This window comes from Trichosurus vulpecula, chromosome 1, assembly GCF_011100635.1.
Source record: "Trichosurus vulpecula isolate mTriVul1 chromosome 1, mTriVul1.pri, whole genome shotgun sequence".
NCBI lineage: Eukaryota > Metazoa > Chordata > Mammalia > Diprotodontia > Phalangeridae > Trichosurus > Trichosurus vulpecula.
Genome location: NC_050573.1, coordinates 17497032 through 17515410, shown reverse-complemented (window position 1 = coordinate 17515410; position 18379 = coordinate 17497032). Strand labels below are relative to the sequence as shown.

Sequence of the window (18379 nt, the reverse complement as noted above, 5' to 3'; positions counted from 1 at the left end):
TCCCAAACAGAATACGAACTACAAAAACCAAATGAGTGGTCATCCAGCCTGTGCTTACAGAACTCTGATGAGGGGGAGGCAGCCCCCTTCCCAAGTACCCAATACCCAAATCTCTTGATTTCTCTGACTTGCCGTTCAGAGCTCCAATGTCCTCGGGCTTTCTTGGCCCAGTGGGGCAATCTTCAAAACAGGGAATCTGGAAATATACTAATTGTACAGTGTATACAGGTAACAGGTGCCCCCTTTTCCTCTCCCACCCTAGTCCCCATCTCTAAGCCCTGTGGCCAACTCCACCAGTCAGATTTACTGGCCTGGCCTATGCCCCGTTTCGTAATTACAGGAAACGGCTTCTGTTTTAAGGGCTTAGATAAAGACCTTTCCGAATTTAAGGCCAGGCACCAAACCTCCATTACACTTAATAGGCCCACATAAAAAAAAGTAATTGTATCGCCATCTCTCCAAATGTGTGTTTTCTCAACCCCGGGGAAGTTCATTTCTGTCTGACTCAGGGCCGACAGACTAGCTCCCCAACCTACTTCTTGAAAAGAAAATGGGTCTTCTGGATGAACTCAGTTAAAATATTTTTTTAAAAAAACTTTAGAAGCTTTGGGGAAAGTATCTTACCCGAGACCACTGTCACCAAAAATTCTTCCATCATACCCTCCCCCACACACACACCAAATCAACCACTAACAGGAGATGTTTTAATCATCAGTCGGAAACAGAGAATGGCAGAGGAAAAGTTCAGGCCATCAAATTGACATTCTCTCTTCTTTTGAGACCACTGGGGAGAGAGGCCACATCATGTTCTCCAAGCGATGGAAACCTTTGTCGATCTGATGTGGGCACCACTGGAGCCAGCGTGTTCTGTTACCATTTGTCGGAAGAGAACGTGAGTGGGTCCCCCCCCCCACTCCCAACAAACACACACACACACACACACACACCCCACCCCTCTTCCTCCAAACCAACATCTTCAGTTTCACTCCCCTGCCCTTTTGGCCAGCCTTCCTCACCTCCATCTCTAGCATGCTCAGGGATACCCAGATGGACATGTAGCCATTTTGTAGATCGCTACAAACAGATTAATAATTTATGCCCTGAAACTTTCTATGGCCTGGGAACAAAGGAAGAAGCAAGAGAAATTTCATTTCTTTGGCCATGAGCACAAAGGACTTATGAACTGGAAAGCCACTTCTGAAAAGAGGGTCCTCCTGCCTCTTTGGCAAAAGATCGGACTAAGGGGCCAGTGCTGGACAGCCCCGTCCTGGAAACCAGGCAGAAGGGAGGAATTTGGGGTGAGGGTAACTTTGTATAGTTAACACGCACTCCTCCAGGCTACTCCTTATCACTCTAGGCAGACAATAAAGAAATCCTCAGGAGCTAGCTAAGCCCCAGGAGTGAGACTTAAGGCAGGCCCAGGCTGCCTCTCTGCTGAAGCAAAACCCAGCCAGATTCCTGGTAAAGATACACCACACCGAGAGGACCCTGCCTGAGGGAGACGAGGAAACCAGGTTGCTATTGCAGTGTGAGAAGCCCTCAAGTTTCAGTGAGAGGAAACTCTTTGTAAAAAAAAATTAATTTCATGCTCAACCTCTGCATGACTGTATATTTGTGTTTCATGGACAACTAGCTAAGACAAACAAAACAATTTGGACATTTTCGCGGTAGAAGGATCATTAAATTGTTCCTGCTTTCAAACCAAATTTGGTCTAAAACCTTCCCCCACCACCTCCGCCTCCTCCTTTCCCCAATATGAAAAAAAAAATGAGGTCTCTCTAATAACAACAAAAAGTAACATACCAGGCCATTTAAGAGGTCAGTTTATTTTTAGCCAATTTAGGCCTTGCCATGATCGAGCAGAAGGTTTATCGACAATGATTGGGGTGGGGGGGAAGGGGAGGTGTCACCTCAAGGCAGAGTGGAAAGGCAGAAGGCCAATCCTACTCGATCCTCTTTGCCTTCCTTTCCATCCGTTCCTGGGCTCTTCAGGAGTCTAGAAAACTACCTCTTCATTCAGCTCATTTGCCTCCTTTTCCCCTCTTACCATTCAGAGGGAAAAAAGGGAATCCTAAAATGGAAAGTTATAGCAAACTGTCCTGCAATTCCAAGTGAGTGCCTTTCTCTGAGCAAACCAAAGACGTCATCAGAGGTAACCAAGACTGGTCAAGAACGTGTATCCCACAAAACATGGTCACACTACGAAATCATGGCAGAGAAGAGAGCTAGTTAGCAGGTGAAGACTCACCCCTCATTTGGAGATTGTCTTTTTTTCTACACTCCCTCTGATATTTAAATGTCTCAGGGGTTTGGGTAAGAAACCAGAAGCCTGTCCTCCTGGCACGGAGGTCTCCCTCACGAGCAAGTTGGCAAGAGAGGAGTTATTCATGAAGAACTCAGCCAACGGCCCCCCCCTCTCCTGGGCCCTGCAGTCAGGCCCACCACCATCCCCACCCCAGCCCCATTCTAAACAGAAACAGTCTCTGAGCACTAACAGACCTCCACTGAGGGCATCATTTGATGCTTCCCCTCCATACAACTGTGTATCACCAGACAGACCCACAAGCAGAGGACCGATTTGAAACCCGGGCAAAAGGCGGTAAGGGACTGATTCACCTCAAGTCTTGTGCCAGTGTTACCGCTGTTTCTGAAGATGGATTGATAGGGTCTGTCTGCTGCCACCCACCCCACCCCAAACAAAGAACATTATTTATGGCTAGGTACATCTACCTACTGCTTGAACAAGGGGCTTTATAGAATAATATGAGTCTGCAGTTCCTTTTTCCCACACCTTAAATGGTTTCATCACCCTCCCCAAAAGCTGATGAAGGAAGAAAAACTATCCCAGCCAATTTAACAAAAAGAGTCCTAGCTTTCCATCATTTCAGATCACAGGTACGGTTCACCGAGGCCTATGGCTCTCAACATACCAACTCCTCCATGCGGGCAAGACAAAATAAATAAATCCCCCACACATACACACCCATATATCCACTGCAAATATCATTTCTGCAACCTTCCCCCAGTGGGATGGAAGAATCAAACCAATAAACCCAGAATGGGTGCCTGAAATTCATGGGAACCCTGGCCTTCATTTGGTCTAAGCAGGCTCACTCGGCCAAAGCGGCGGTTTTTCCCTATAGGTCTTGCTAGTCCTGACATTCTCGACAACTCCCAGCCAAAGATCCAATGCGCACTCGCCCCGCAGCCTCCTCTAAGAGCCGGAGAGGGAGACAAAGACTAGGGTCTCTTGGGACCTTTTTGTGTTTCTCTTTTCTCAGTCCCCCACCATCGAAGACATTCCCGCCAAAGAGCTCAGTTGAGCACTGTTGCTGGGGTATTTACGTTTAAAGAAACAGTCCCTGACAAAGTGCAAACAAGACAGCGGCTATGAAGACTTGGGACCTTTCACTGACCGTAGAGTCCAAGGGACGAGACTAGCAGATGGTAATGGGTGAGTCACTAGTTAGGGGCCAAGTGTTCCCACCATGATCCTGGGGGATGCTTAAAGTTCTCGAAAACAACTTTTCCTGTGCCAGCCTAGCTAACTGAAACTCTGACCAAAGGGGCCCCGAAAAAAAAAACACATCTTTAGGACTCAATTTCTTATGGAGCTTTGACTTCAAATGAAAGTTAGCTTCATGTCAAATCCTTTTTTTTTTCACTCAAAGAGTACCCTCTTTCAGATGGTTGGGGGTAGGGAGGGGGGATTGAAAACTATTAACCATGAGGAGGAGTAGGAAAAGAGAAATACCAAAGTCTCATATATCTAGGCCATTTTGTTTTTGATGGAATTCCAGGAGACACACTGCACCAAGAAGCAGGGAGAGGGAAGATTTAGCCCAGCTCTTTGGCCCCATAAGAACACCAAAGTCAATTCACATTTACTACAAAGACATGGAAAAGCTAGGTGATCTCTGAGTAAATGTTGAGATTTTCTCCAGCCATACCACATGTAAAAATGAGACCTGTTCCAAGCATCTATCTGTCTGTCTATCTCTATCTCCATCTGTCCTTCTTTGTATTTCTCTGTCTCTTTCTACATCTACCTCCATCTGTCTCATCTATTTCTCTTACCCTCCCCTCCCCCACCATATCTATCTGTCTGTCTGTCTCTCTTTGTGTGTATCTGACTCTCTCTTTTCTCTCTGTCTGTGTATGTCTGTCTGTGTCTGATTCTCTCCTTCCCCTACTTTCTCTCACTGTGTCTCTCTCTTTTCCCTTCTTTCTCTTTCTGTTAGTCTGAATTCTCTTTCTCCCTTTCTCTATGTCTCTTTCTCTTTTCCATTTTTTCTCTGTCTCTCTGTCTTCCTCTTCCTCTCTTTTTCTCTGTATGTTTCTCTCTGACTATTCCCTTTTTTCTCTGTGTGTATGTATATCTGTCTTTTTCTTTTCCCTTTTTCCCCCGTGTCTCTGACTCTGTTCTTTCATTCTCTCTTAGTGTCGATATGTCTCTGCTGACTCCCTTTTCTGTGTCTGTGTCTATGTATCTCACTGTCTCTTTCTCTCTGGGTGTCTGTGGATATGTCTCTCTCTCTCCCTACCCCATCCCTGCCTTTTCTAGGTTTTCCAAAAGATAGAACTTTGACAACTCAGTCACAGGATCACTGTGAGGTAACCAAAGGATCACTTTTAGTCACTAGATTCTTAAGCTAGCTTCCAGAAGCAGATCTGATTTTCATACTGGTCCATCAATTAAAAGAAATCTCTGCACTAGGCGAAGTAAGAGAGAAATCAAAACAGAAGAAACCACAGACATGCACCCAATACACACACACACACACACACACACACACACACACACACACACACGCTGTTAAACTCACAACCAGAAATCAGTTATGTCACAGAAACAACACATTTTCTAAGGGCAATGTAGACAGGAGAGACAAGATGGAGGCTGGAAATAAAGCACACATTTGATTATATCGGTGAGAAAGAAAATATGAACACCTCATCCACCACCATGTGCTTCTGTCTTCTTCGATCAGGACAGCAAACCATACAAGCTAGCTTTTTCTCTGTTTTGTTTTAAATTGCGGCAGGGGGCAAGGGGAGGGGGCAGTGTTGGACAGAGACGGTCCTGTACCACCTACGATGTTCTCAATGAAATATGAAAGCCGGCGAGCTCGATGAAATGAACACACCAAGCTCTCCAGCTGTTGAATCCCAGGCTTCCACTTAAACAGCATTTGGATCAGGGCTCTGCAGACTAAATCTTCACTCAGCAAGGCTATAGGGCTGGAAAGTTCTCTTCCTGGTCCATCTCAAGAAGGAGAAGGATGGGAAACTACCCTTACTATAAACGCATGGGGCTTTCCAGTCTGGGTGGCCAGACAATCCCTCTACCAACAACTCTTTGCCCTCAGTATACTACTATCCTGCTCCACCTGGGGTGTCAATTCTAAGCTGAGAGAATATCCTCAGGCATGCGAACATTTTTTTTATTGAGACCAAAAATTCCAAAATTTGAACATTTTAGTTTGGTAGATCAGCACCAAGTGGATCTCGAGGTTCCAAAACACCACATAGCTTTTTTCTTTATCTACAACATCTCTGGTCAGATGTCATGTCCAGGGCAGCATCTCATCACCCCAAAGCTCATGAACAGCTGATTAAAATACAGCCTCTCCAAACAAAGCAGTCAGGCATGTCCTAGAATAATTATACCCCAAGAGGATAGTGTTTTTCAAAAGTCTCCCCAAAGTAAACTGACTGACCTTTATTCAGTCCCGTTTATATGTGGTGGGGTTTTTTTTCCCCTTAATCCTCAACAACAACAAAAAAAAAGTTTTGCCCTCAGAAATATGTATGCTCAAAGGCATCTTCTAATCAAAACTCCAGCACCAGTATTGATGGATGATGAAGAGAGGCTGATTAGGGATTTGGACATTATCTGGGTCATTCTACAGAGATTCTGTTCCTGACCCAATGGGCAGCAGAGGCCGCAAGAAACTCTTAGGAAAAGCAGAAGGATCTGCTCTGTCGACACCGTCGGCAAGCTCATCATTGCTAAAAAAAAAAATGATAATGATGGACATTTCCAGTGACAAACTAGCATTACTCTAGAAGACCCAAACCAAGAGAGGGTCTCAGAGAATTTGTCTGGGCTGGTGGCCCTCATTTGAGCTAATTCAATGTAAACCCCATACAAACAGATCCACAGAACCACACAAGAGAACACATACACACACTCCCCATCCCAACCGATTATGGCAATGGGTTGTCCTGGGGTGGCTGGCCGAATGGAGTATGCCTCTCTGAAATACAGCCACCACCTCCAGATCCCCTCTGGTCCAGAAGAGCACACACAGCCATCTCATAATAATCTCTATTTTTGTTCCTCCGCTCCCTTTCATACCATGTCTCACAAAACTCAGTCCTTTTCGGTCAAAGCCGTCGATGGAGTCTGGATCTCACTAATTTCTTCCCTGGCCTCCCTTTCTAAAAATAAGCAGAAAGTAGATTGCTCCAGACAGCCTGATCATTTGTTAGAAATCAGAGTGTTTTGTGTATGTGAACATGTCTCCATCTTCTACCTAGTGAATTACATAGGGACACCATTTCCCTCTGGGTGACTGCTTGTGAAAACCGGGTGTCTGCCCTGGCCACACCATTCCAGGCAATTCTACGGGCCCTTTATTTTCCTGTCCCACCCCTCCCTCCCCCACGTGGCAACAGGTCTGAGCAGAACCCATGCCCTTCCAAAGGGTTTCTAAGAACACGAACACACACACACACACACACACACATACACACGTGCACATCTCTTCCCATCATGCACTCAGAATTGCCTGCACATGTAAATACCAATCTCCACACTAAAATCTGCCCACCCCAAGTGGCTCTAAAATTGGAAAGAATCCCCTAAACATCTCTGGCGAGTTGAAATTCTGACTCCAAACAAGAAAAGTTATGCTAGTCGAACTTCTTGAGAGGAAGAGACGGCAGGGAATGGGAGCTGGAGAAGAAGGCTGACATCAGAAGGAGAGAGAGAAGGAGATCAGCATGGTATCCAGGGTTTACACAGTTGTCTCTGAAGGGCTGATAAATTCCCACCATCGCTGGTGTTTTATGATACGATTGAGGTGCTCCTTCAGGTGCCTCCCTGAGCCCACCTGCCCCTACATAGGATACAGACTTGACAGGAAAGAGCTGCAGTATTTTCCCTTCCCAAATGAAGCAAAGTGACCCAGTGAGTCAGTCAGTCTGCACTCCCAGGCCATCCTCTTCAATATGGTTGGCACAGGGGAGACCTGGGCAGAGGAAATGATACAGTGGGATTGTCATAGGAGTCAGGTAGGGTTAGGAAAAGTGGGAGGAGGGCACAATCCCCAAATTGGAGAATTTTTAGGGCTGAGGCCAGTTTCCCCATCGGAGGCCTCATCAAGTCTTCCCAATAATTGCCATCGGGGGAGAATTCCCTCCTCAGGACATGCCACCCATCCAGTATGAATTATTTATTAAAGATGTATATTTCCTAACAGCAGAGTATATCGTATAACTTCTTGGCAAGGATGGCAGCATTTTCAGTAACTATTAAGAGGCTTTGTGGAAGTTTAAATACCTCTGTCAGGCAAACAAAATCATATCAGGGATCAGCGAATGTCGTTGCTAGAAAGAGAAATTAGTTTACAGACAGAGCCTCGCTCCTTTCCTAGAAATCTCAATAAAATAACAGAACCTTTCAATAGTCTAATGTTTCCTCTGCTTTACCAGGTCTGAAGGGAACTTGGGAGAAATGTAAATGAATTCATATTAAGGAAGGCGTCTCCCCAGGGGCAGCCCCTCACTCTCCACATGTGTGAGTGTGTGTGTATATGTGCATATATGTATATATAGTGTGTACACGTGAGTATATACACACATACACATATATGGATATATGCATATGTATATCATTATTATTATATAAACAATAAGAATAATAAGTATTATACTGAGCTCTAGCTACTTAAAAGCAGTTGCAAAAATCTAATGGCGGATGAAAGAAAGGTATGACTTCCACACTGCCCTCCCTCCCTAGCTTTAAATTGTCTCTGTCCTTTATTAATATTTATTGGAAATGGATAATTGCAGATGTGTGCGGGGCTGGGGGGGGTGGGGTTACGCTGGTTGGCTTGTCTGAGAGACAGGTTTATTACTGCAGTGAAATATTAAAGAGCCATGGAACATCAGGAGCAGTTCTGGGGACTGGGCTGGTTAAGTGAAAACAGCATTCCTGCTCCCCTGCCCTCCCCAGAAAGGTACTAGAGCCTGATCTGTTTACATCTCCCCTGATTAACACCTGTAAAGGTTTAGGTTACACAGTTCTCTACTACCCACGCCATAACAAGGCAGGGACCTTAAAATTCTGATGGGGAAAAAATTATAATAAAACAAACTAAGACTCTCCGAAGTGCCTCACTTCCCATCATTTAAGGATAATTTCAGTTGCCCTTGAATTTTCAAACCATCAGTAAAAGGTTTCAAAAGGGATTGCAGTAGTGGGGAGGGGAAGGTGGCAGTCAATTCTCAGAATAAGACTTCCTAAATAAATTCATAGGTTTTGGAGCTGGGAACAGTCCTTGGAGCTTATGTGGTCTAATGCTGCTGATCTGACAAAGGAAGGAAACTGAGGTCTAGAAAGGGAAGGGACTTGGCCAAAGTCACCCAGGTAGGAAGTAAGAGAGCTAGAATTCACCTCCGTCAGGTCCTCTGACTCCCAATTCAAGGCTCTTTCTGCCACAATCCAGCAGCCGATTTCAGACCTGTCAGCACTGACTGATGTCCGGCTAGCCCGATTGAGCCTTCGATTGACTCAGAGGTGAGAGACTGGTACAAACACAAGGCTATCCTGATGGTACTCAGATGGGGCTCAGATTTTTTTTAAGTCCTCCCTCTCCCACACCTGGGGGGTTTCCACTTTGGGGCCAGATAACCGAAGGAGGCGAGAGTTCCCAATGGCTCCCCTCACATCAATGTAAAACTGTTCTTGAAGAGGGGCCGCCATCCACAGAAACCCCCACCAGTTAAGGAGATGGAAGCACGTTTGGGACTGCTTCAAATTTCCTATCCCAGGCACTTAATAAGTGTGAACTTACTCTAGACACCATGAATTTAGGTTGTCTTAAAACAAACAGGCCAACCATAAAAAAGGGAGGAAGAAAACGTTTTTCTCCTTCCCCCACCTCACCTCACCACATGAAAATCTGGTGATTCAAGAATCTAATGGTATTGACCATTTTTCCATCTGCCCTGAAATCCACTAAAACCAGACATCTTCACAAGAAGGGGGGTGAGAGAAAGAGAGAGAGATTTTAAAATACAAAAAGTTGCCTTCTCCCTTAGCAGTCACTCTGTTCGATCACAGAAGTCCTTAGAGGCACAAAACCATCTATACATCCCCGCCCCCCCCCCCCAGTCAGTTTTTCCCAGCCTGTCTTCTAAAAAGCAGGGTGAGTACATTTCAAAGTGGCCCTGAGTCGTTTTGTTGTTTTTTTTTTTTTTTTTCAGTTTGGGACATCTGCAACCTAGGGACTACTTTTCCAAAATGAACATTGTGGCTTTCTATTTTGTTTAATTTTCTTTTTTTTTTCCTGAGACCATCAAGTAAGCCATGACAGAGAAGGCTTTACATTTTTGCATCTCATAGGATGTTTGGCTTCAGACTTTGTCGGGCTGCAAGTCTTGGTACAAGTTCCCACCACATCTCCCGCCTAGAGGAAAGACATGGGAGCCCATAGGAGAGTCTAGGCACGTCTCAGGAGTTTTATGCTCCATGCCATCCGGAAGAGTTATTTGGGCCTTCCAGCCTGGGTGTGGATCATTTTGCTAAACACAGGACTGGTATTTTGTCACCAGGGCGGGAAGAATTCCGAAACGGTGTTAATATTTAATCATTCCAGTAGCTAAGTATTTTACAGCGAGTGACAAAATAAAGTAGGTACTTTTCCTTGGAGGATGAAGGGTCTTCTCCCTCCTAAGTCTTGAAGGCTAAGGTTGGGGGTTGCAGATTAGCATGTTTTCCCCTAAGCAACAGCTAATTGTTGAGTGAGGGCCCACAGATTGCTTATAGGATTGTTGGGTTTTTTGTTTGTTTGTTTTGTTTTGTTTTAAGGACAGGTCCTGACCTTCCACCTCAAGAAAGAAGCCAATGCCTGAGAGAGTGGCCAGCCCTAAGATACTTATCGGGGAAGAACTCACGGGGCTATCTGTAATGAAAGAGGAAATCTAGCTGTACAATGTAGGCAGATGGGAGCAGCAGGCTCTCATCATAATGAAAAGTTTAATCTTTCTTATTTACTGGCAGGCAGGGAAAAGTGAGATCTGAATGAGATAGCCTGGAAGGCTCTGGATGGTGGGTCAGGATGAACCAAGGTCTGACACAAACCAAAATTCCAGGCTTTATTGAGAGGAAGGTTCGGCTTCCTCCTTTCCCACATCACAGAGCAAGAGACAAAGAGAACCAAGGGACTGGAGGTCCCTTCCTGCCCGCTGACGTTCACTGACTAAGCTCAGCAGCTCTGGAGCTAATCCCTGAGGACAATGCCAAGGATAGGACTCACTTTTCCTTTTTTTGGGGGGGTGAGGTGGGGGTGGAATAAACCAATACCACCAGACTCTCCTTCCAAAAATAAACACCTCAATTGCAGGCAAGGGCCATTTCTTTAAGGACATTTCTCCAATCAGAGGTCATTTCATTTATTTTTCCTACTGAAATCCCAAAGAGGCTTTTAAAGAAGAAAAGCAAAAAAAGCAAAAAAAAAAAACAAAATCAGCCCATCTTCTCACTCTCTGCTTATTCCACAGAAGGTGTACAGAGAAGGCAAGAAAAGATCTAAATGACCATAAAGTGGCTATTTGAATTTATCCAGTTAGCTTTTTGTCATCTCCCAAGCCAGCCTGGATTTTTAAAACTTTTTTCCCCACACCTGACCCACCGCCCCCCCCCACCACCATTTTTGCCAATCTGCTTTTAATGATTTGAGGGGAGGAGGAAGGGGGAGGGGCATTTGTGCCAAGGTAGAAATGACAGGAGCTGTGATTTGTGCTAACTAGCTATTGATCCAGCCCAATCGAGATGTTGTGGACAAGAAAATAAACGAGAAGGGGCCAGGAAGGACGCTTGTGTGCAACTCCATTTAAAAATGGAAAAGAAGAGAGGAAGGCCCCAAACAAAACCAATTTATGTCCTTGCCTGGGTGAAGCCTGAAGAATACTGATGGGCACCAGCGGCTGCTGTGCATGCTAAACACGCCCGGCTCCGGCTCCCAGGGAGAGCGTCCTGGGCTGGGCATTAACCAGGAACAAAGACGCAAACGGCAGGGACCGACCATTCATGCTTCAGAAAGCCCAAGGAGGAGAGCCAGCCTCCCTGAAGCTGGGAGCTAGGAGCTAGGAGCTGGGAGATCTCGGGACTTGTGCTGGGCCACCTTTTACCTAAGGGCTACCCTGGTCTACAAGCCCCAGCCAATAGAAGGGGAAGGCTCAAGAAAAGGGAAAAGCAGCTAAAGGATGAGGAAAGAAAGGAGAGGAAAAATAAGGAGAAGGAGGAAAGGGAGGAATAGTTGGAAAGAGATGAAAAGGAGGAGGAAGAAATATGATGAAGATAAACAAGAACCAGGAGAAGAGGAAAGAGAAGTAGGAAGAAGAAAAGGAAAGGGAGCTAGAAGAATAGAAGAGAGGAAGAAGAAAAAGGAAGAAAGGAGGGAAGACAAAAAGAAAGAAGAGAAAAGGAAATGGGCAAAAGAGAATTAAGGGAGGAGGGAAAGAAGGAAAGGGAGGAAGAGAAGGAAAGCAAAGGGGAATAGAAAAAGGAAGAGTGGAGGGATAAGAGGAGGAAAAGGTAAGAAAGGAAATGAAGAGGAGAAAGGGGAAAGGAGGAAAGAGTAGGAGGAAGAAAGAGGGATAGGAGTCAAAGAGAAGGAAAGTGGAGAAGAGAAAGAAAAAAGAGGAAGATGTAGTGAGGAGAAGGCACAGGAAAGAAGCAGGAAAAGGAGATGATATAGCAGCTGGAGGAGGAGAAGGAGAAGGAAGAGGAAGCAAGCTAGGTCCTAGTCCAGTAAATAGGGCGCTAATGAGGAAGGCATAATAGAGGCGCGTTTAACCAAGCTGCTTTTTGGCTGCCTGACAATACTCTGATGAGTGAAGGAAGAAGCCCCTGCATATGTTTTTTAATTATGATATATAATTTTAAGAAGTCATTAGCCTTTAAAAAAATGACCTCATTAAAATAAAGCGGAAATCTGCAGGAGCCGAAGTCATCTTTAGGTTAAAAAGAACGGTTATCACTTTAACTCCAATGGTTTTCCATTTAAGGTTTTTTTCCTCCTCAACTTATAGACTCATAATGGCCTCTAGACACTGGGAGACCTATAATGGAAACGAATGTTGGAATTAAACATCTGTCACCCCCGAGCAGCTCCCTGGTGACAAACCCTTGGCCCTCCGAACCTCCCAAGAATATATGCCCAGGTTTTTTTGCCTTAGAAAAGTTTGTCAATCTCAGCCACCACCTCTTCTCTATGAGCCCCCCTCCCCAGAAACAAAAAATGTTTTTAAAAAAAGCCAAAGGAAATCCAGGGACAGTCGTGGGAGCCCTGACAGGTCTCTGGATTCTCAACGAATATAAACCAGGATAGTAACAAGAGACAAAACAGCTATTCATTATAAGAGCAACTGTCAAATTAGTGAGGGCCTCAGAGATATGCACAAGGCCTTGCAACTTCTTCCTTCTTTTCTTCCTTCCTCCCCTCTTTCTTTTTTCTTCCTTCCCTCCCTGCTTCCTTTCCCTCCCTCCCTCCCCCTTCCTTCCTTACTTTCTCCTTCCTTTTCCCTCCATCCCTCCCTCCCTTCCTTCCTTACTTCCTTCCTTCCCTCACCTGCCCAGCTCAAGGCACAGATCAGCAGGCAGGAATATAAATGCCAGCCATTTGGAGAGGGGGGGTTTGAGGGCGGATAGAGGTGGAAAGTCTCACACACACACACACACACACACACACACACACGCCCTTGGACCAACCCGTGCACTGATGTAGAAAAGGGTAGGGTCTCTGTCATGACTTGAGAAAGGCTTGGCAAGCAGTCCTACCTCCACCTATGTGCAGCAATTCCCTAACTCCTGCAAAAGTTGCTCCTGAGTTGAAAGCAGGAGGGTGAAAGGAGAGAGACACTCAACCTGTCCAGCCCAGAGGAGACTCTGCTCCACCAGACTTACTCCTGCCGCTCTGGAGCCTGAGGGCTGGGGTGAGAGTCGGTATTAACTTTTCCTGCTTCCTCACCACCCCGCTCCCCCCCCCCCCACCAGCCACAATCTTAGCCTCGGAGGACCAGCCGGTCCGCAATTCACCCAAAGAGGGGTGGAAGTAACAGGAAATCCCGTAAAGCTAAGCAGCAGATAAGGCCTATCCCCCACAGGGCAAACGAGGGTGGCCAGCCCCCAGCAGGGGAGCCTAAAAGTCTATGGGGTTATAAGGGACTCCAGCCCAGAGACAGTCTCTGGGCTTTCTGGCATGCCTCTGATGTAGCCAGATCCGAGCTGTAAGTCAGGGAATGCACTACCAGGGAGCCCTCCTCCCCCTGCAGGATAGGGGCACCTGCCTGGGTGGGAGGAGGGGAGGCTCCCCAGGAGAATGGTGAGAAACTAGGCCTCCCAGCCAGACCCCGAAGGAAGAACCGTCAGACAGGGGGGCGAAGGGGAAGGAAGAAGGCACGGTACCTCTACCTTCTTTGCTGACTGGGTTCTGGGGCTTGGACTTCTCCCACGGCGCCAGCGTCTTGTCATCCTCGGGGCCGTCCAGCAAAGCCTTCTCGCCGGGCATGTACCAGGTGGAGCTGTGCTCAGCCATCAGGGAATCCAGGTCTATGGTGCTCATGGTGCTCTTGACCGCCTCGGGGCAGCAAGCGCCCAGCTCGCTGTCTCCGTTCTGGCCCCCAGCGCATTCCGCCTTCTTGCTGCCGCCGCCGCCGCCGCCCCCGCTGCCCCCGCCTTTGGGGCCCAGTGGCTGGTCCTCCGAGATGCTGAACTGCTGCCGCTGCAGCTGAATCTGCGCCTGGAGGATCTCCAGCGGGTGGATCTCGTCCTGCGGGGACGTGCTGCTCGTCGGGGTGCGGACCTGCTCTAGGCTTGGCGTGCCCGGGTGGGCCGCCCCGCTGCTGCTACTCAGGCCGTAGCTGTCTGGGGTCGAGGTAGAGGTAGTGAGGAGGCCACCTAGGCCCGGGGCCGCTTTCTGTCCGTGCTCCCCGGCCGGGCCCCGTGGGATCTTCGGGGAGCCAGTAACCAGGGGGCTGCGGCTGGGCTTGGCCAGGGCCGAGGCCGCGTTGTCAGAGCTGGACGATACCTCGTCCTCGTTGGCATAGCCCGTGCTCACCTCGTCAGCGAAGTCCCCGACGTGCGGGGAACTGCCCGCCGACTTGGCCCCACTCTGGATGCCGCTGTCCAGGGACGACATGAGGTCGGCTTGGTCGCCCAAGAGCAGCTCGGCCCCTTTGCCCCACGACGGGGAGGTTAGGGCCTTGTCGTGGGGTGTGGGCGCCCCTCGGGGCTCCCCGCCTGAACTTCCACCCGGAGGGCCAGGCGCCGCCTGCTGCCCCGGGCTCACGCCCGAACCCCCGCTGTCCGCAGCAGCAGCAGCAGAGAACTTGTCGAAGAAGGTCCCGGGACTCACGTGGCCACTGTCCCTTTTTCTGCGGCCCCGACCCCGCCCGCCTCCTCCGGGCACCGGTTTACCGTCGTTGCCCGACGTGGCCTCAATGGTGTAGTTGGGCGAAAGGCTTGTGCCGTCGCCTGGGGCGGGCGGGTTAGGGGGGCCCGGGGCTTTCCCTCCTCCGCTGCTGGTCCCTCCCGGGCCGCCGGGCCCCGGACCCCCCGGCGCAGTTCCGCTGGGGAAGTAATCCGGTCCCGAATTCCCCGAGCCGCCACTGCCGCCGCTGCCCCCACCGCCGCTTCCCACCGCCGCGTCCGAGTCGGTCTGGCTCAGTTTCCTCTTGCTCTCGGGCTGGTTCTTCTTGTTGAAGGTCACGTTGAGGTTGGGCGCCCCGAGGCTGGCGATCATGTTTTGGCAGGCGGTGGAGAGGGCGGCCAGGCAGCTCTGGCCGAAAAGGTTATCCTTGGAGTTGGGCTTGTTGAAGGACCCCAGGCTCAGGGCTCCCAGTTTGCTGGCCGAGGCCCGCTGGCTAGGCTGGAAGTCGGGCTGCGGAGGGTAGGTGCCCCCGCCTCCGCCACCCCCGCCCCCGCCGCCCGGGGAGGCGCTCACGCCGGGGTTACTCAGTGGGGTGGCCTGCCGGCTGGTCCCACCGAACGGGAAGCCCGGCTGGCCGCCCAGGGGAGGCGCCGCGAAGTCGGGCGGTGGTGCTCTGCGGTCCGAAGGGGTGCTGGGCAGGCCCACCCCGGCCCCGGGAGACTGCAGCTGGCCAAGGCCACCGAGGCTACCCCCGAACTGGGAGTGCAAGCCGGGCGAGTGGAGGGCAGGCACGTGGCCTTCACCGGGCATCCTCAGAGACTCTTGCAATCCTAGCCCAGCCACCCCTGGTCCCCGGAAGAGCATCCCAGAGCCGCCCTGCGCCAGGCCCAGTTCGTGGGGGCTACCGTCGGGGGGCAGGTTGGAGCCACCCAGCCTGCGAGGCAGGAGGTCTCCCGGTGGCGGAGGAGGCGGGTGGGGCCCAGGGAACCAGGCGCTCTCTTGTGCCAAGTGAGGGTTCTGCGGGTCGAAGTTTCCCATGCGCCCAGCACCCCCGCCCCCGCCGCCGCTGGAGCCCCCGCCGCCGCCCCCGCTGCCGCCGCCGCCCTCCCGATCAAAGTTCGCCTGGGCCAGGCTGGCCACCGGCCCCCCGTGCACCAGGGCACTGCCTGGTCCTACGTCCCCGGGGTGGCTGAGTGGCGGCAGGCCGGGCTGGCGCAACCGCTGCTGCTGCTGCTGCTGCTGGGTGCGGGACGCCATCTGCTTCATCATGAGGGCCGCGTTCTGGCGCTGCTGTTGCTGCTGCTGCTGTTGCTGCTGCTGCAAGGCCTGGGGGTCCGGGCCCGGATGCTGCAGAGCTGGGCCCGGGGGGAAGGTGTCGGGCACTGGGGGTGTGAAGTCGCCCGGCAGGCCCGGGTAGGCCGAGGGGGACAGGTGGTTGTCCAGCGCTCCGCTATGCAGGCTGCCATTCCACGAAGCACAGCGGTCCACGGTCGGGGTGCTGGGGAAGTCGAACCTCGCCCTCTTGGCCACATTCAGGTAGGGGGCATCGAAGTGCTGCAGTCTCTGGTTTGGCGCCTGCGGCGGCGGCTGCTGCTGCTGCTGCTGAGGAGCAGGGGGAGGCGGCGGGTGCTGCATGGTAAACACTGGATCAGAATAGGGGTGCATGCTCCTGTTCTCCAGTCTGTGGATGGGGTATTCGAATTGGGCGTGCTGGTTCTGAAGGATGGGCCCACCGTCCTGCAAGCTGCCGCTGGCCGGGTTGGCCTCAGCCTGGGGTTGCCGGGGGATAGCCGGGGGGCAAGAGTTTTGTCTGGCCAGCAAACTCGGCTGCTGCTGCTGCGGTGGTGGTGGCGGCTGGGGCTGCGGCTGGGGGGGAGGGGGCTGGGGCTGGGGCGGCTGCGGGGCCTGTTGCATTAAGGGGTGCCTGGCTGCGTTAACCCCGGCTTCCATGCCCACTGACATTTTCCGGGCCCCTCCAAACCTCTCGAAGAACACTCCCCCACCGTGCTGCTGCTGCTGCGGCTGCTGCTGCGGATGAATTTTAGACATGGCCACCATGCCTGGGGCCCTGGGCAGGGCCGAGGCTCCCGGGAAGGCGCCCCCGGGCACCTGTCTGCTAGTCCCATAGTGAGGCAGCTGGCCCTCGGACTCCGAGGGAGAAAACACTGGCAGATCAAAGTGGCCAGAGGGCCCATCGCCAGGATAATTGTATTCCAGGGACTCGACGCCCGCTTGGTTGGCCATCCTGCGCGCCTCCAGGCTGTGAGAATCCGAGCTACTGGAGGCCGGGAGGCCGTGGAAGGAGGCCGCCCGGTTGGGGGACTGATCCAGGGGTAGGCACGGGGCAGGTACCGCATGGCCCGAGGGTCCCGAGCTGTGGTGCTGGAACTCGGGTATGTTGCCGGGCCTCTGCTGCCCGAAACCTTCACCCCCCTGGGTCTCCGCCATGTGCTCGTAGCCCTCAGCGAAGCCGGGCTGGTTTCCTAAGCCACCCCCACCGCCGCTGTAGCCCAAGAGCCGGCCTCCGTGCAAGCAAGAGGCACCGGGATCCGGGCCTGAGAAGTTGCCGCCGAAGTGGGGGTGGTGCTGGTGAGGGTGGTGGCCGCCGGGGTGGCCGTGGTGAGGCTGCTGGCTGCCGAAGAACCCGTGCACCGGCTGCGGCTGCAGGCCCCCAGTATGCAGCTCGGAGTGGCCTCGCCCGTGGAAGCCGTAGGGCTCCCCGGTCATGCCCATGTTCATACCCAGGAGAGGGGGCTCGCCCAGAGCGCTGATAGTCGGGTCTGCCGGCCCCCCCGCGTGAAAAGCCGGGGCTTTGAAGTGGCCGTTCATGCTCAGGCCGGGTTCGCCAAAGTTCCTCTCGCCTTGGCCAGCGTTTCTGTTATTGATCGGAGGCTCAAACTGATCCAGGCCAAACATACTTTCGGGGGAGGGGGAAGAGGGTCAGGGGGCGAAGGAGAATCAATAGGGCATGACAGCCTGTTTCTCCCCGCGCGCCTCCTGCCTGCAGCTCGCTGTGCCCCGCGACCAGCGCTCCGAGGCGGTCTGGGAGCGCTCAACTGGGTAAGGGCGCAGCGCGCGCCGCCACCTCGCCCTGGGGCCGGAGCCTGGGCCGGGGGCCGGGGACACCAGGCGGTGGGGGTGGGGAGGGGGCTGGGTGGAGGTCTCCGCTCCTCACCCAATATAGTGCCTCAGCCGGAATCCCGCGTGCAGGGTTCACATCTTGCAGAGTGGTAAGGCCTCTAGGGGGAGAGCAGCCGGCCACATGCCCCGGGCGGTTCGCACGGAGACGCGTGGGTCTTGGGAGGGGGGAAAAGGGGACGGGGAAGGGGCGGGGGAGCCGGCCCCAGGGCCGCAGCGGCTCGGGGCAGGAGGCTATCAGGTCCTCGTACGGGGACAAAAAGTAAAGTGGGGGGTAAGGGAAAAGGGGGAGGGAAGAAAGGCAATCACCTTCTCAAGTCCAAATCGCTTGGGGTCCGGAGAGATGCCGCCTACACCCCAGGAGCACCAGCTGAAAGGCCCCGCGAAGGGAAGTCATTCAGAGAAGGCTAGCGCTGGAGGACGGAAGGTCCCCCTCCCGGAGTCTCCGTACTCCTGCTGTCCAAATACTCTCTGGCCCGGGTGGCTCTGATCCGCCCCCCACTCTCCTCCAGACAGCGCGGTTCAAGCTGCCTCTGTTCTAGGGGATCCGGTTGCTGGAGGCACAGCTCCGCATGGCG

General features: G+C 51.7%; 1 protein-coding gene across 2 annotated transcripts in view; it reads right to left on the bottom strand.

Moving 5' to 3' along the window:
- MN1 (MN1 proto-oncogene, transcriptional regulator) overlaps positions 1-17695 on the bottom strand; it is a 67937-nt gene extending 50242 nt beyond the window's left edge. The window contains exon 1 of one of the 2 annotated variants that reach the window (XM_036741414.1): positions 13700-17695. In XM_036741414.1, the coding sequence (XP_036597309.1) occupies positions 13700-17579 (3880 nt within the window). In that variant the 5' untranslated portion in view covers positions 17580-17695. The remainder of the gene's footprint in view (positions 1-13699) is intronic. The other variant, XM_036741415.1, reaches the window with a different exon arrangement.
- Positions 17696-18379: the final 684 nt, after the last annotated feature.